General features: G+C 35.8%; 1 protein-coding gene across 3 annotated transcripts in view; it reads right to left on the bottom strand.

Moving 5' to 3' along the window:
* The window catches only part of LOC118200650 (small conductance calcium-activated potassium channel protein-like), a 159549-nt gene that overhangs the window by 19960 nt on the left and 124923 nt on the right, over positions 1-14666 (bottom strand). For all 3 annotated transcript variants that reach the window (XM_085824426.1, XM_085824425.1, XM_085824424.1), the window contains 3 exons: positions 8435-8570; positions 6213-6323; positions 2005-2132 (listed from right to left, as the gene is read on the bottom strand). In XM_085824426.1, coding sequence (XP_085680552.1) covers positions 2005-2132; positions 6213-6323; positions 8435-8570 — 375 coding nt within the window. The remainder of the gene's footprint in view (positions 1-2004; positions 2133-6212; positions 6324-8434; positions 8571-14666) is intronic.

Here is a 14666-nt window from a genome sequence, read left to right on the forward strand (position 1 = left end):
CTAATCGTTGCCACATGTTCTTTTCAAATACTATAATAATGCTAGAATGATGAAAAAAGAAGTTAAGCAAACAAAACAAAAAAGAAACAGTTTTTCACAGACGATTGAGTATTTCTCATTCAATTAATTCAGTTTTCACTTCGCGACAAGACAAAAATACATAAAAGCTCAAAATATCTGTATTAAAAATTACTAATTATTAAAAATTAAATTACTAATTATTAAAAATTAAGTAAATCTTAAACACTTATTTCCTCGAAAAAATTCCAGAAAGGATTAAGCATGATTTAATTCGCAATAATAAATGAAGGCGTTATTTTTGTTGTTGCGAAGCTTAGTCTCTCTAGATTGGCAACAAATCTACAATTCTGCTGTTTCAAATGTAAACAAATATGTCCGCCATGTTATTTAAAACTTAACCGCACTTAAACAGCTTTTAAACTGTTGATAATTGTACAAATATTGCTTCCAGAATTAGGAAAGGCATAAAAACCTTAACCGGAAGATAAGAACAACATAATTCAATCATTTTTTAAAAAAATGTACAATTTACAAACATATAAGAGTAAAGAAACTGAGATCACTGTGCCGAGTAACAAAGAGGATATATATATAAATATAGTATTTATATACGTTTGGTGCGGCCGATTGCAACCAAAATACGAGGTGCACATCTACATGTTATAGCAGTCCTATATACAAAATTTCAACGTTCTGAGGCTACTCGTTTTTTAAGTTATGCGAGATACGTACGTACGCACGCATGCACGTACGTACGTACGTACATACGTTCGTACAGACGCCACGAAAAATTCTCTTCAGAATTAATTTTAAAGCAGTTTTATTATTTTTTTGGAGGAAACGAGTCTTTTATTCTGTCCTTACGTACAGATATCACGCAAAAACATCGTTAAATTCCATTCGATAGCTGTCAAAATGGATATTTTCGTTGAAATATGCTGCCTGAAACTTTTCGCGATTTCAATAATTCCTTTTTGCTTCGTACAAAGAAGTAAAAAAGCACGTTAAGAATATTTTCTTACTGTAGTTAAAAAGAATTTCTTACTGTAGTTAAAAGGAATGTTTTGGCTGTTACTTATAATTTTTAAAATAATTTGTGTTAACAGAAAGCTTTATTATAATTTTTGATAAGAGGGATGTTATTATGTGTTGATTATAATGATAACTTTTTACTTCCTTGTACGAAGTAAAAAGGAAGTATTGTAATCGCGAAAACTTTCGGGTATTATACTATTTCAATGAATATGTCAATGAAGTAGATTTGATTCAATTCAATAAGTTTAAATGAAATGTAGGAAAAATGCGTATAATTTAATATTCCTTACAAGGAAATCATGTGGTATACTTATCAGATTTTTTAAAATTTTGAATAAGGCAAAATGCACGAGAGCTTTCTGCCAAGGATGAAATGAATTTGTAACAAATTGCCTCGTATTCATGTTACAAATGAGGGAAACCAAGAAAACATCCCTACAGCCAGTAAATTCGCTGGTGTTCGAAACTGAGACCAATTACCAGTGTTCAGCGGAGTTAGTCATTTTGCCACTTGTGTGTTGTAAAATGGCTTCCGTTTTAGTTAGTTGGCTTTGGTTGAGAGGCGTTTCACAGTACCGTAAAACGGTTATCAAAGTTTAACTTTCGAAGTATTTCTCTGTAATTATCTGAGGCTTTACTTTAGATTTGATTAAAAAGCGTTTTACTGTAATTAAGAGAGTCTTCACAGTGGTATGAGTTATCAGGCGCTGCAATCGTTTAGCAGTGCTACAATTATTTACAAAGTGGCAAACACACAAAGAATACCTGAATAAGGGGAAGGATGCCTTAGTGGAGGATTCTTTGAGAGACACTGGCTAGTGTTCATGTTGAAATTCAGAAGTTTTCATTATACTTTTGCTAACATACGTTTTATTGTGCAAATCGGTAGCAGAGATCCGCTGCTGAATTCAATGGATAAAAGCTGATTCGGATAAACAAGAGGCTTACGTGTAGATGGCGAGGAGGAACTTCCGCTGGTGCAGACGAACTCTTCCAGGGCAGACGTGTTTGGCTAACTTCGTGTGCTTGTATATGAGCCATGTTTCCCGTAGAACGCTCGCCGCGGCATTCTTCAGCTGAAGAAAGAGAGCAAAAACGATGAAAATCTCGAAAATATGAACGTACAATGAACAAGTACAATGGTTTTGAAATCAATGACGTTAAACATTTGCACTCAACCAAGTCTTAATGATAATTCACGCAACTCTGCACCAAGTATGCACGCTTTGGCGCTAGGAGTATTCCCATATTAATCATTAAATCATCCCATACATAAATTAATTATTACACTAGTTTATAATATCATTACACAAATAAAATTAACTAGTCACTTTATCAGGTTCAGTGTTCCGCCTTACTTGCTTGGAGAACATTCATGAACCTGACTCGGAACAGGGAGCCTACTAAAGCTATGTTCAATAAATGTGGGAAGTAGACAAGATACACAGGAAGGGTATACGAAACCCTTTATTTTTCCCTCTTTACAATAATTTCCGTACTTCGGAATACAGAGACCAACTACTTGTGGTCTGAACGTAAGAATATAAAAATATTAACTAAACTCTAACTTAACTTTGGAATAATAAACAAGGGCCTACGTGGAAGATTGGCCGTATATTAACAGGAAGCCGTATGTAGTACAGAGAACTGTTAACACTACAATACGTTTAAAATTATCAAGAGGATTAAACCTCTGGCCTGGAAGACAACCAGCAACCGAGTAAACTGCTAAGGCACGCGGCCTGCTTCTACTAACTCCTTCCTCTCTCTCGCTTGGCAAAAAGCCACAACTTAAGTACTTGGCATTCGCCAGACATATTTGCATAAATAAGCTTTTAATTCTGGCCGGAAGTAGAAAATAAGAAGTGATAGTAAAGATTTAAAATAAAATAAACGTTAGTAAAACTTAAGATCCTTACAACTTACACGGCCAGCCTTCGGTCTGGCATGCGTAACTTGGAAACATGCATTCAGATATATGCACTCAGTAAAGCATTAGAACACAAAATACATAAAATACAGTAGAAGCTAACTATGCAAATTAGCATGTAAGCAGAGCGTAGTATTGCTAAGTTTTGAAAAATAAAATTTTCCGGCTGCAAAAATTTCTGGAACATTTAGAACATTTGAAAGGTTAGAATTCTGCCAAAGCAGAGAATTATTAAGAGATTTATTAAAGGAGATCTCAATTTCATGAAAAACAATCATAACAAATTCAATTTTTAAAATACAGAGATCAAATAATGTTTATTAGTGGTAGAAATATTTTAGCTTTAAGTTGGTATCTTAGCTTTAAGTTGGTATCTTAGCTTTAAGTTATAATCAAATTATTCAAAATCCAAATTTATGTATATACAATGTTTAATTTTTGTATAATATGATTTGTTTGTTTGCAGGCGAAAATGCTGCGAACAGAAACGGCGCAGCGAAAACAACGCAAGGCGAAAACGTCATCGAAGTAGAAAAGAAAGCAACGAGAAAACATTGCATTTCTAAAACATCGTCGTCCAAAATAAAGGGCTTCAAAAACTTCGCAGTTTAAAAAATGGTCGTCGAAAATTTCGTAGTAAAAAATAAAGCAACTGCAAATCATCGCATGACGATAACATCGCCAGACATGCGTTTTTCAGGCTTTATAAGTTGCAATTGCATATTAGTATAATCACTTGCGAGCGCAAGAAAGAAAAGAGGAATATATTTATTTTTTTATGTTTTTGAATTAACTAGTAAGTGTTTGCTGAAAAATTAAGAAGAAAAGTTGAGCATTCAAAAGCTAAAAATGAATTAAAAAATTAATGCTACTTATAGCAGTTAATAAAGTTTTATAATTAGATAACTTGTAGAGATATTAGGTATTTTTGGAAACCGGCAAGATGAAAAAAATGCAACCGCCTTCGCCGGGAATCAAACCACGGACCTCTGGAATACCGGCCCAGCGTGCAGAACCACTACACCACGAAGGCACGCTAAGAAGGTGGGAGAAATACCTTATAAACTAATATCAAACAATTTTAATAGAGGTAACCACATGCAGCTATTGATCTTCCTTTTTTCTAATCCTTTTTAGATTACATTTTTCATGATAAATTACCAATGAAACGTTATAAATGAGATTAATTAATTAATGAGTTTATTAGTTAACTATATAAGTTTAAAATTCTATTAACTTCTATACTTAGCATTATTTTTCTACTCATTTTAAGTTTTTGAATGCGCCGCCTAGGTGGTATAGTAATAAGGCTATGATATTGAAGGGCCGAGTTTGAATCCCGGAGAAGGCATCCCTTCATAGGAGGTAACGTGGTACAATAATACACCTATTAGGTGCCTGTACAAGAATATGGCCATCACTTCCGACCTTAGTAGTGGTCAGTGTCGAAAAAAGATAAAATAATGTCCGCCGTTCGGGGGGAAAGTTTTTGAATGCTTAAATTTCCTGCTTTGTTATTCGTCAGAATCTTATTAGTTAATTCAAAAATATTATTACGTTTTATGGATTCGTGGATTTGGAGTATTTGATGATAACACTTAATGCAGAATCAAAACACAGTTTATTCACTAGTAATCACTATTACACAGGACAGTTCCTAAGACAAGTTTACAGCTGTCGAAAAACTATGACAAACACGCTGAAACACTCAGCATATTACAGCCTTCAGGCTATAACGGTGAAGACAGCTTCATGGCAAAGCACTAAATTACAGCTCCTGACTCTATCGCTCTCAAGCTGATCTCTGAGTTCAATACACTACTACTTTCTCCACGTACAGGTAGGGTTTATATAGCTCCTTCGGGAATATTCCCGATAAAACCGCTAAGAATGGGTTCTAGAATGCTCTCGCTCCGTCTATGGCATATCGCCAGTTTTGTTACCAAATATCGCCAAATGTGCGATCTCGCATCATATCTGGCAACCTTGCCTTTCCCTGCCACTTTCTGGAAAAAGCTAATCCCGCTTTTCGGAGAAGCTATCTCATCGCAGCTGAGCATTTCGCAACAATATGAAATATAAAAGTAAAAATATTATTCCTTCCTTCCTGCGCTCACAAATCGTTATGTCAATGTTCAAGAACTGCATGTTGTTAAAACACCTCAACGTATAATTGCCTGCATGTTACTCAGCTGTCCCATAATGACGTCCAATTTGAAACAAGTTTCGAGTCTCCACTTGCTATCATGTTAAAATCATTCGTCACAGAAGCCTAGACGTTAGCTGCTTTTTGATTCTTTATTTGATACTGTCTCCATTCCTATTCCTTGTCTCATCTGATTGGACAACTCCAAAATTATATTCTTTGAATTGGATTTTGTACATGTTCAAATCTCTCATCGCACCTGCTTTGCTGTCTCATCAATTTTGCTGTCAAGGACAGCTACCTGCTGTCCCAAAATGATATCCTCTGAAATGGACTTGGGGAATAAAACAAATCACACGAAGCTAAGTAAGAGTTTTACGGAGAAAAGGAAGCACTGTGTTATGTCCTTTTTAAGCTAAATATTCTCTGAAAGGCAAATTCGGGTGTGATACTTGTCTCATTGTCCTAATGAAGGGAACGATATTTTATTGTTTGACATTAGCACGGGACTCTTTTCTTCAAACATTCGGGTACCTGTAGATATCTGCACTTATATGAGTCACATTATTTTCAGATTATGAAGTTGAAAAACATGATGTGTGTCATTGACCATCTTCAACTCTTCAACACTTTCCGTTTCGTTTAAGTCCTCGTGGTTCAAGAAGTTCAGTCTGAAGACCGACAACGTCTGTATGTTACACGACGACAACTTCTGCAATGTTTTCCAACTAGATTTGTTTGAAGTCATTCCTTCAATAAACTTTTCATCACTTCTTCAATGCAACTCGTTTTCATCTGTCTCCATCACGTCTTCAATACAACGTACGCTAGTGGATCTCATTTGATTCGTCGGAACATACTGCTGAATAGAAGAGTATACTTTTAATGGGGATGAGCAGTACGTTTTCCAACTATAATTACTTTCCTTAAATTTCAGCAGCAGTTAAGAAATGGAATATTCATTCTCACGGCTTCGACGTTTGCGTGAAACGTCTCAGTTGAATAAACTATTGAGACAAAAAGAGAGAGAGAGATAGAATAAAAACTGGAAAGAAGTAAAGATTATTGTCATACACTTACCCTCTTGGACAACTGAGTGTCCATCATGAAGTTGTGGACGTGCTTTTCTGCTCGGGTCAGTTCCAGTTTCCTTGCTATCACAGCTACCACCAAGGCTGTGCACCCCGCACCCTGAGGGAAATAACAACACAAGGCAAGTGATTATGTTTGCGAACATTCAGAAGGAAGAATATTGCATGTAATATCATTTTCTTTTTCATTTAGCAGTTTATCAGTTATCATCTTCAACTCTTCAATACTTTCCGTTTCGTTTAAGGCCTTATGGTTCAAGAAGTTTGGTCTGAAGACCTACAACGTCTCTATGTTACACGACGACAACGTCTGCAATGTTTTCCAACTAGATTTGTTTGAAGTCATTCCTTCAATAAAATTTTCATCACTTCTTCAATGCAACTCGTCGTCATCCGTCTCCATCACGTCCTTCAATACAAAGTATGCTAGTGGATCTTATTTGATTCGTCGGAACATACTGCTGACTGTTTGTAAAGTTAACACTTTCTCGTCCTCGCGCCCAGTCTTGATGTACAGATGGTTAGCACATTCAGCTCGCACTCGGAAGGTCTGTTGTTTGAATTCCGGAGCCAGCGGTCACGAGCGGCTGACAGTTGAATGCTGGTATCTCAGTTCAAAGGATCAGCCTTTGGTTTACCAATCGCTAGTCGTAGTCATATACTTCCAGCTACAGAAGTGTTCACATTTTATACTCTTTGCAACGATGGTTGAAGTTGATGTGAATCTTGCGTGGATACAATATGTCTATTATTATGCTATTATATCTAATGTATACAATTAATGAATGTATTCGTAGCCATTGGCACAGATGATTATGTATACCTCAAATTGCTGTGACTCGTGAATTTTGAATTTAAATGCCGCTGGCGTGTGGGGCACGGCTGATGGAGAGGTTGAATACTTCCACTGACCAGGCACTAATTCTGTTTGGCAATTCTCGCAATTACCTTAGGTCGGAAGCCTGTATCAGTGGCGAAAAGATACAGAAGGGTTTTTAATGATGAAAATAATCATATTTTGGCAATGGCAAATTTAAAAGAAATTAATTTTGGAAAAATAACAAAATCTAACTTTTAATGCTATTTCTCGGGTCCTATACTTATATGTTGGAAAGTTTTGTACGATAAAAATTGACCTGGATATTTAATTTCAAACTTTGCAGTTTTTGATGTTATTTTCAACTTGCCTTGAAGGATTGATTCATAAATTTAGAATAATTCGAAGAAATAAATAAGTTTAAATGAAGTGCAGCAAAAAATGTGTATAATTTAATAGGGTATAGAAGGAAGTCATGTGGTGTTCTTATCAGATTTCTTTAAAATTATTATTATGCTACAATCTAAGATTGTATTTACTTATATGCTGATTTTTATTTTATATTTGCTTAATTACTTTTTGCTTTATTTATATTTTTTATTGGAGTGGTTCTCTTGCATAGAAATGAAGATATGAATTGTGATACATGATAATATATAATACGTGATAATACATAATACATGATAATACATAATTCATGATAATATGGGATACATCATAATATTTCTTAAGGAGTTGCACGAAGCGAGAACATTACTTAAAGGGGACTCGTACACCTTAAAACCCATAAGATTGTGACAAAATGTTTCGTCATGTTTCCACCTTGCGCGCACAGTTTAAAACATTCTGTCGCATAATTTAATTCCATATTTAATAAATGGCTTTTATAATATTTGAAAACTACTGTGAACCAAAAATTCTAAGAATTTCACGTTAAATTTTTATTTTATTTGGAGCTGAGTTTATAAAATGTGTTTTACTAAAAAATCTGTAATGTTTTCTTACATAAAATCTTTTAATATTAAAATATTCATCATATTTTTGGTTCAATTAGAAAATAGTGCCCATATAAAGAATTCCATCCAATTTCAAGGATGTACCATTAGCCAGTTTTAAAATATCCTGACGAAAGATTTAATCACAAAGCGGATTAAATTAAAAAAAATATTTGTGGCAACACAAACTTTCTGGTTAGTAGTTTCCAAAGCAGCAATATTATGTAATCAGCTATAAAAAGTTGGAAGTAATTGCTTTTAAAATAAATAAAATATCCCAATTTTTGCCACAGTCATATATTCGAAGATCATAAGGAGTTTACGGTGTATGAGTCCCCTTAAATTTCCGCAAGGAGTAGAAAGGCTGAGAAAAGGTGCGGTTTGCTTATATGTACTTACCATAAGTCCTGTGCTGACGGAGATGCCCCTGCCGCAATACGTATTGGGTACGATGTCTCCGTAGCCGACTGACAAGAAGGTGATGGCGGTCAGCCACATGGTGTTGAGCAAATTGGCGTGTTCCGGATCGTGGTACCTGCAGGAAAGGAGAAGGAAAATCACCGCAAGTTGGGCCAGTCACATTCCTGTAGTTTTTAACAACAGAAAATCAAAAGGTTTGTTATGATGGAGCAGTTTTCCAAATATCTCATACTAACTGAAACCGCAGCCTTCTTAGGTATTCTATCACATCTGTTAATATTTAAGATAACTTCTCGATACAAACCCAAAAACATCCTCAGGATGTCCTGAGGATTGTAGAGTTTCTCACTTTTATCCTGCTAAAGAAATGTCGAGGAACCTAGTGAGCTGTTAAGCGAATCATTGCTTAGTTCCTTTTATTCACTCAAAATAAGGTGAACAGTCATCAACTCAAAAATAAGAAATAAGAACTAAATATAACTAAGAGACTTAGCCGAAGCTAGCACAAATCTAACGTGGTTGGCCCTTAATTTTAAACTAGCCGGAGATTATAAAAAAGGCACGTAATATATGGACGAGCGTAACAGCAGTTAGAGAGACATAGCCCAAAGGCAAACGCGCGCTACTCAGAATTCCTAGCTCTCTCTCACGAAGTAAGTTGAACTTTCCTTTAGTACTGTTTCTTACTCATTTGCATTCAACGCGATTCTAAAAACTCATTTTGGTAGGGAGCTGTAAGTTGAAAGAAGGAACGATAGGAAAAGTTAACTAAATTAAAATAACTGTTATAAAATTTAAATGTACTTTATAGGATTTAGGGTAAAGCATTTTACATTAATCTTTCCTGCAACTAAAAAGAAAACCCGTGATCATCCTCCGTTTTAGGCGGGTAGGTCGCATATATTTTCCATAGAAACCTCAAAAAGAAATATCTAACCATTCGCTTGCTACGCCACGCGAGGGCCATCAATTCCATGGCGCAGATGTTTATATATTGGAACTGTCTGTTAAGCCCTCAAGGCTGAACCGGGACACCGGATCCTCTTCTCCAAGGGTCTCGGAGACCACCTCTGGGCGAGGCAAATTACACACACCGTTGTTAGTCCATCTCCAGGTCAGCAACGGTCAACAATCTCCAGGTCACATAGTGCCCCCTCCAGAACTATGTGAGTTGCCTATCACCTGGGACATTACCCGGAATACTCGGACCAGCCAAGCTACTAGTACCCATCGGCTTTAGAACTTATGCCAATCCTCCTTAGTCTCACCGTATAGATGGTCTTCCCTAAGGTTCTGGAACCGCCAGGCTTGTGTTCCCCCAGAGTGCTACTGCTGCAGTAAAATACTCAGTGTATACACTCCAGGGGGTAGGATGTAGGGTGAGACCACAGTAGATTAATCCTCAGCACAGATCCTCTGAACATCGTGAAATATCCCCCGAGTGTGGGGAACAGCTTTAGAAAAGAAGATTAATTCCCGTATACTTCGCAGAATTCAAAGAAGAATTTTACTATGAGTTGTGCGTGGCTACAGAACAATTAGCTATGAAGCCTGTTTCGCAATTTCAGGATTTCCTCCTATTGACCTTCATGTTATAAATGACAAAAGGTTTAAAGATACCATCAGAAAATTTATGTTCGATACCAAGGTGTTGTTTGAAGATCTTCCTCATCCTGCCAATCGTTTGCCAATTCAAACAATCATTTTTGACAATTCTGTTGATGAAAATTTCCCTGTTGTGTGTTATACAGATGGCAGTAAAATCAATAATCAAGTTGGATTAGCTTATGTCGTTTTCCATCATGGTTCTGAACTGGAATACAAATTCTTTAGAATTCCCAATGAATGCAGTGTTTTCCAAGCCGAATTACTGTGCATTGAGTCAATTAAGTGGATATCTAACAACTGTTCGCTAAGTGCTAAATTTCTTATTCGCACTGATTCTCTTTCATCCTTATATTCTCTTAGGAATATCTTCTCATATAATAAATCAATTGTCACTTCCCATGACCTTCTTAAAGACCTTAATAATAAAGGTGTTGATGTTATCTTTTCTCATGTACATGACCACACTGGCAATCTAGGAAATGAAAGGGCTGATTGGTTGGCAAAACAAGCTACACATCTTCAAGTAATTACTCCAATGATACTTCCCAAGTCATTTTACAAGAACAAAAATAGGGATGATACAATACTCATTCATTTGGAAAAGAGTAATTGACAATTACTTTTATATGTTAGCGATTTCTAGCATCTTATGATGGGAAGTAGAGGAAATGTACCGTGAACAAAAACTCACGTTAAAAATCAACGAGGAAATGCAGTATTAGAGTCCATGTATAACACTTACATACGCATACAAAAAATAGTTCGTATCTGCGATGTTCCCTGAATGAGGATTTGTAAAAAAATTCATGACTGCTTTCAATAAGTTATTAATTAATTAATTTATTTAATATGAAGAAATACCTGTTATGTCATTAAGATCTAAAGACGCCTATTTTTAAGAAAAGATTTGATTAAAAATATATGGCTGTAAACGAATTAAATAATTCTGAAGATACGAGAAATTATGTTTTGTACAAACGCAACATTTTCTATGGAGAAAAATGACATAATGTATATTATCATAACATTAATGACTTAAATGTGCAAAAGTTTAAAAATGACTGCAATAAAATCACTTCAAAATTAAAACATGGCTGTAAATTATTAACAAATTTAATTTAATTTAACCTATATGGAGAAATAAGAAAACTAGAACTACGGTAGAATTTGAATAACCTATGGCCGCATATTCCGCGGATATTTCTAAATGCAAACGAACAAAATTTGGACGTCACCGTGTAGAGACGTTAGGTATTTTTTGGAAGCAGGTTTATGAAAAATGAGCAACGCTCTCGCCGGGAATCGAACCATGGTCCTCTAGAATATGTGCCCAGCGTGCAGACCACTACACCATGAAGGCACCCTAGGAAGGCGGGGAGAAATACCTTATAACCGAAACTTCAGTATGGTAAACTGTAAAGACTTTTTTTATCATCAGCTTTTCAGGCATTGAGTTCCAAAGTAAATGCAACTCATACTGGTTCGTTCACATTCCGTACAAATGAGAGAGCTTAATTACAGGAAAATTAAACTTAATTACAGGCGAATGAAAGGAAGATATCCTTAAAAGTAGCTGTTTTGAAGATTTGTCTGGCGTTATAAAATCGAAAACATTGTATGAAGGTGATAAAAAACAAAGAATTTTCTTTTAATGAGTCCAAAATTTCTAGGACTTTTAGTTAATTAATTGCAGACACGTGAAACGTAATAGCATACCATCATAATTCTATAGGAATGAATTTAATGAAAATGGCACTCCTGGGATTTTTGTAAACAATTTATCTATTTTCTCTCAATCTCTTTTTTTTTTTTTTTTTTTTTTTTAACAATTTATTTATCGTTGAATTTCCTGGCAGAAATACGATTTTTTTTCCTTGCGTAAATGCGTCTGCACAAAAAAAATCGTGTCGTTTCTTCAAATAATAATAATAATAAAAATTCAATTCATTCATCTCTTTTTCTTCCTACTACTTCCGCCTTCTTGTATTGGTTAGGTGACTGATTGCAAAACACACAACGTTTATCTATCTAAAGGAAAGGATACATTCATGGATGACTTCCTGAGGCTTATGCTGTCGTTAAACACGGGAGAACACACGAAACCTCCCATGCAACTTTTCCATGCGGCGACATTTGAACCAAGCTCAGTAGGCAATCCAGGTTAGGCTCTTTTCAACGGTAGAGTTTAATGACTTACTTGACAAATAGAAGGGAGAGAAGCGAAGACATACAATGGGTAAGGGAAAAGTTGCTCTTCAGCTGCCTAGGAGTCAGTGACATCAGGGAAGAGCAAACTTTGTAGTCTAGTAACCTCGATTCCAACCTCGGTCAAACTGCCAGTGTTCAGTGATCTTTTACGATCGGCCACTGGTAACTTCCTGTATTCACATTATTCTTTCTATTTGTACAGTAATATTTTCTCTTTATATTGACCATGTTTGTCTATTTATATTTCCTTTTTGTTTAACCCTTTGCGGCACAGTGTGTCTGGTTTGGACATACCTAAAAATTTCCTTCTGTACACACAGAAATATTGAATGAAAAAGGATTTATAGGTTACTCTGAACATTCTTTATTTATAGTAGATGGCAGCTCAACACAAACCAGTCCATATATTTTAGCAATGTTTAATTTTTTAAAACCCTCATTTTTCAAAGAAATCTTCCAGAATTTTTTTAGGCTATAAAAGGAATTGTTTGAAAAGAAATTTCTATGTTTTTTTTTGGCTGTAAACTAATCTTCTTATTCTATATTAGTTTTAAATTTTTACCTTGAAATCTTGCCTAAAATCCAACAGCGAACCCTAGGTGTGCCCAGACCGGGCTTACGGATAATCTAGGACAACTGAGAGTCTGTATTCTTTGTTTCTCCGCATCTCATCGGTTATCTCATTGACAACAATGCTCGTTTCAACATTCTTTTCTAAGCTTTATTCAATCAGTGTGCCACTTTAGGCACACCCACAGAATTAAAACGATAAGTGCTATCTTCACATAATTTTACTTGTGTACTCCTTTAGGCCTAATTAGACTTCCCACTTTTTTTTTTTTTTCAATCAAAACTCCGACTTTAAAAGGTAGCGTGCCGGAAAGGATTAACGAAAATCTGTTGTACCTTTAATAAATTATGTAAATATGTTATAAATATGGTTTTGTGCTCAAATGATGATTAACTAATTCTTAGGAAATGATTTGGTTAATCTTTTCTGCCGAAAGAGTCCAAATTTAATGTGAAAATCAGGAAGAAAAATGGAAACAAAGTCAACAAAACATGATTTTTCTATGAGCAAAGTTTTCTAATCCGCACAACGCTTAGTCCCAAGGTATGCGAAATATCTAAATTCTACTATAAATAAACACTAATTGAGCTGTAGGAATGTTCTAAAATGGTACCCACGGGTCTAATGCGTCAGGTGTGTGGAGCGATCCTGGATAAGTGGTTTACTACTCGCTTTTCTCCCTCCCCCGTCTTCCCAGCTGCGAGGTTGCGTCGACTTCCTCTCTCGTGCGCAAGCAATCGATATATTTAGGTTCGTTGACGCACGTTCAGTCACTCCTACCGTTCACCGCAATCATGAATGAAACCCACGAATTCAGTACGACTCGACATCGCTCTTAACATGGGCTTTAATGGAAATACCACCTTTCGCAACTTACAAGTCGATAATTTAAGCTAAAAAATTGTTCTTCAAAACTGTAATCGAATTGACGATCGGGTCTAAAATGTGTTACACTTTCTTAATTTGTTTATCAGATAATAAATTAAATATATAATATTTTAAATTTACTTCATAGTGATATATTAAGAATTATTATGTATTTACTAATACAGGATACCTTGGTTTGCTTTGATATACGTCCGACTGGGTAAAAACTTGTTTGAAAGCGTAACTTCTTGTTTGTTGTATGCAGGGACGGATGAGGCTATACGGAATTTGAGAAATTACGGAAGCACCGGTGGCCACAGCGCTGCCTCTAACCTGATATGGATGGTTAAAAAGCGGATGAATTATTAACCATAAGTGTAGGATTCATGCAGCAAAATATCATTTGAAGAAATATGTTTAATGATACTCCGCCGCCGCTCCATCCAAAAAACAATTAATTGATGGTAGATGCACTAAACCGATCTTTGTTACCTCATCGTAAATTCAAAACTATTGGATTTATTTTTTTGCTCCATAGGGAAAAGGGAAGCAGTGAATTTTCATGTTCCAACAGTCGGCCGGTTTCACCTGACGTAGAAATCTTGGCGCTTTTATGCAAGTCGGTGAACTACTCACCACTTTGCCAAGACAGACCTTCCCATGGGCGTCCTTATATCTTTGTGGCTGCATTCTTCGTCATAAAAGTTGAACTTTCGTAAGAAGGGTGCCGTATACCTTTTATGTCTTTATGATGGAGCACCCTTTTATCATGGCGAACAATGGCCAGTTTGCAAAAGGCTGTCTGCATCATATTGCAAAGTCGCCTCGCCCGCCAGACAAGTCGTACCCTTCCCTGCATATACGATATTTATTTGTAACACGACTGGAATTTGAGTAATCATGACTGGGCTTATTATCTGTGTTCACCTCGTTCGAGACAACACTTCGATTGTCCAT

The sequence above is a fragment of the Stegodyphus dumicola genome, chromosome 9 (assembly GCF_044657685.1).
Source record: "Stegodyphus dumicola isolate Sdum_Otavi_A_Nest chromosome 9, ASM4465768v1".
In the NCBI taxonomy this organism is placed as follows: domain Eukaryota; kingdom Metazoa; phylum Arthropoda; class Arachnida; order Araneae; family Eresidae; genus Stegodyphus; species Stegodyphus dumicola.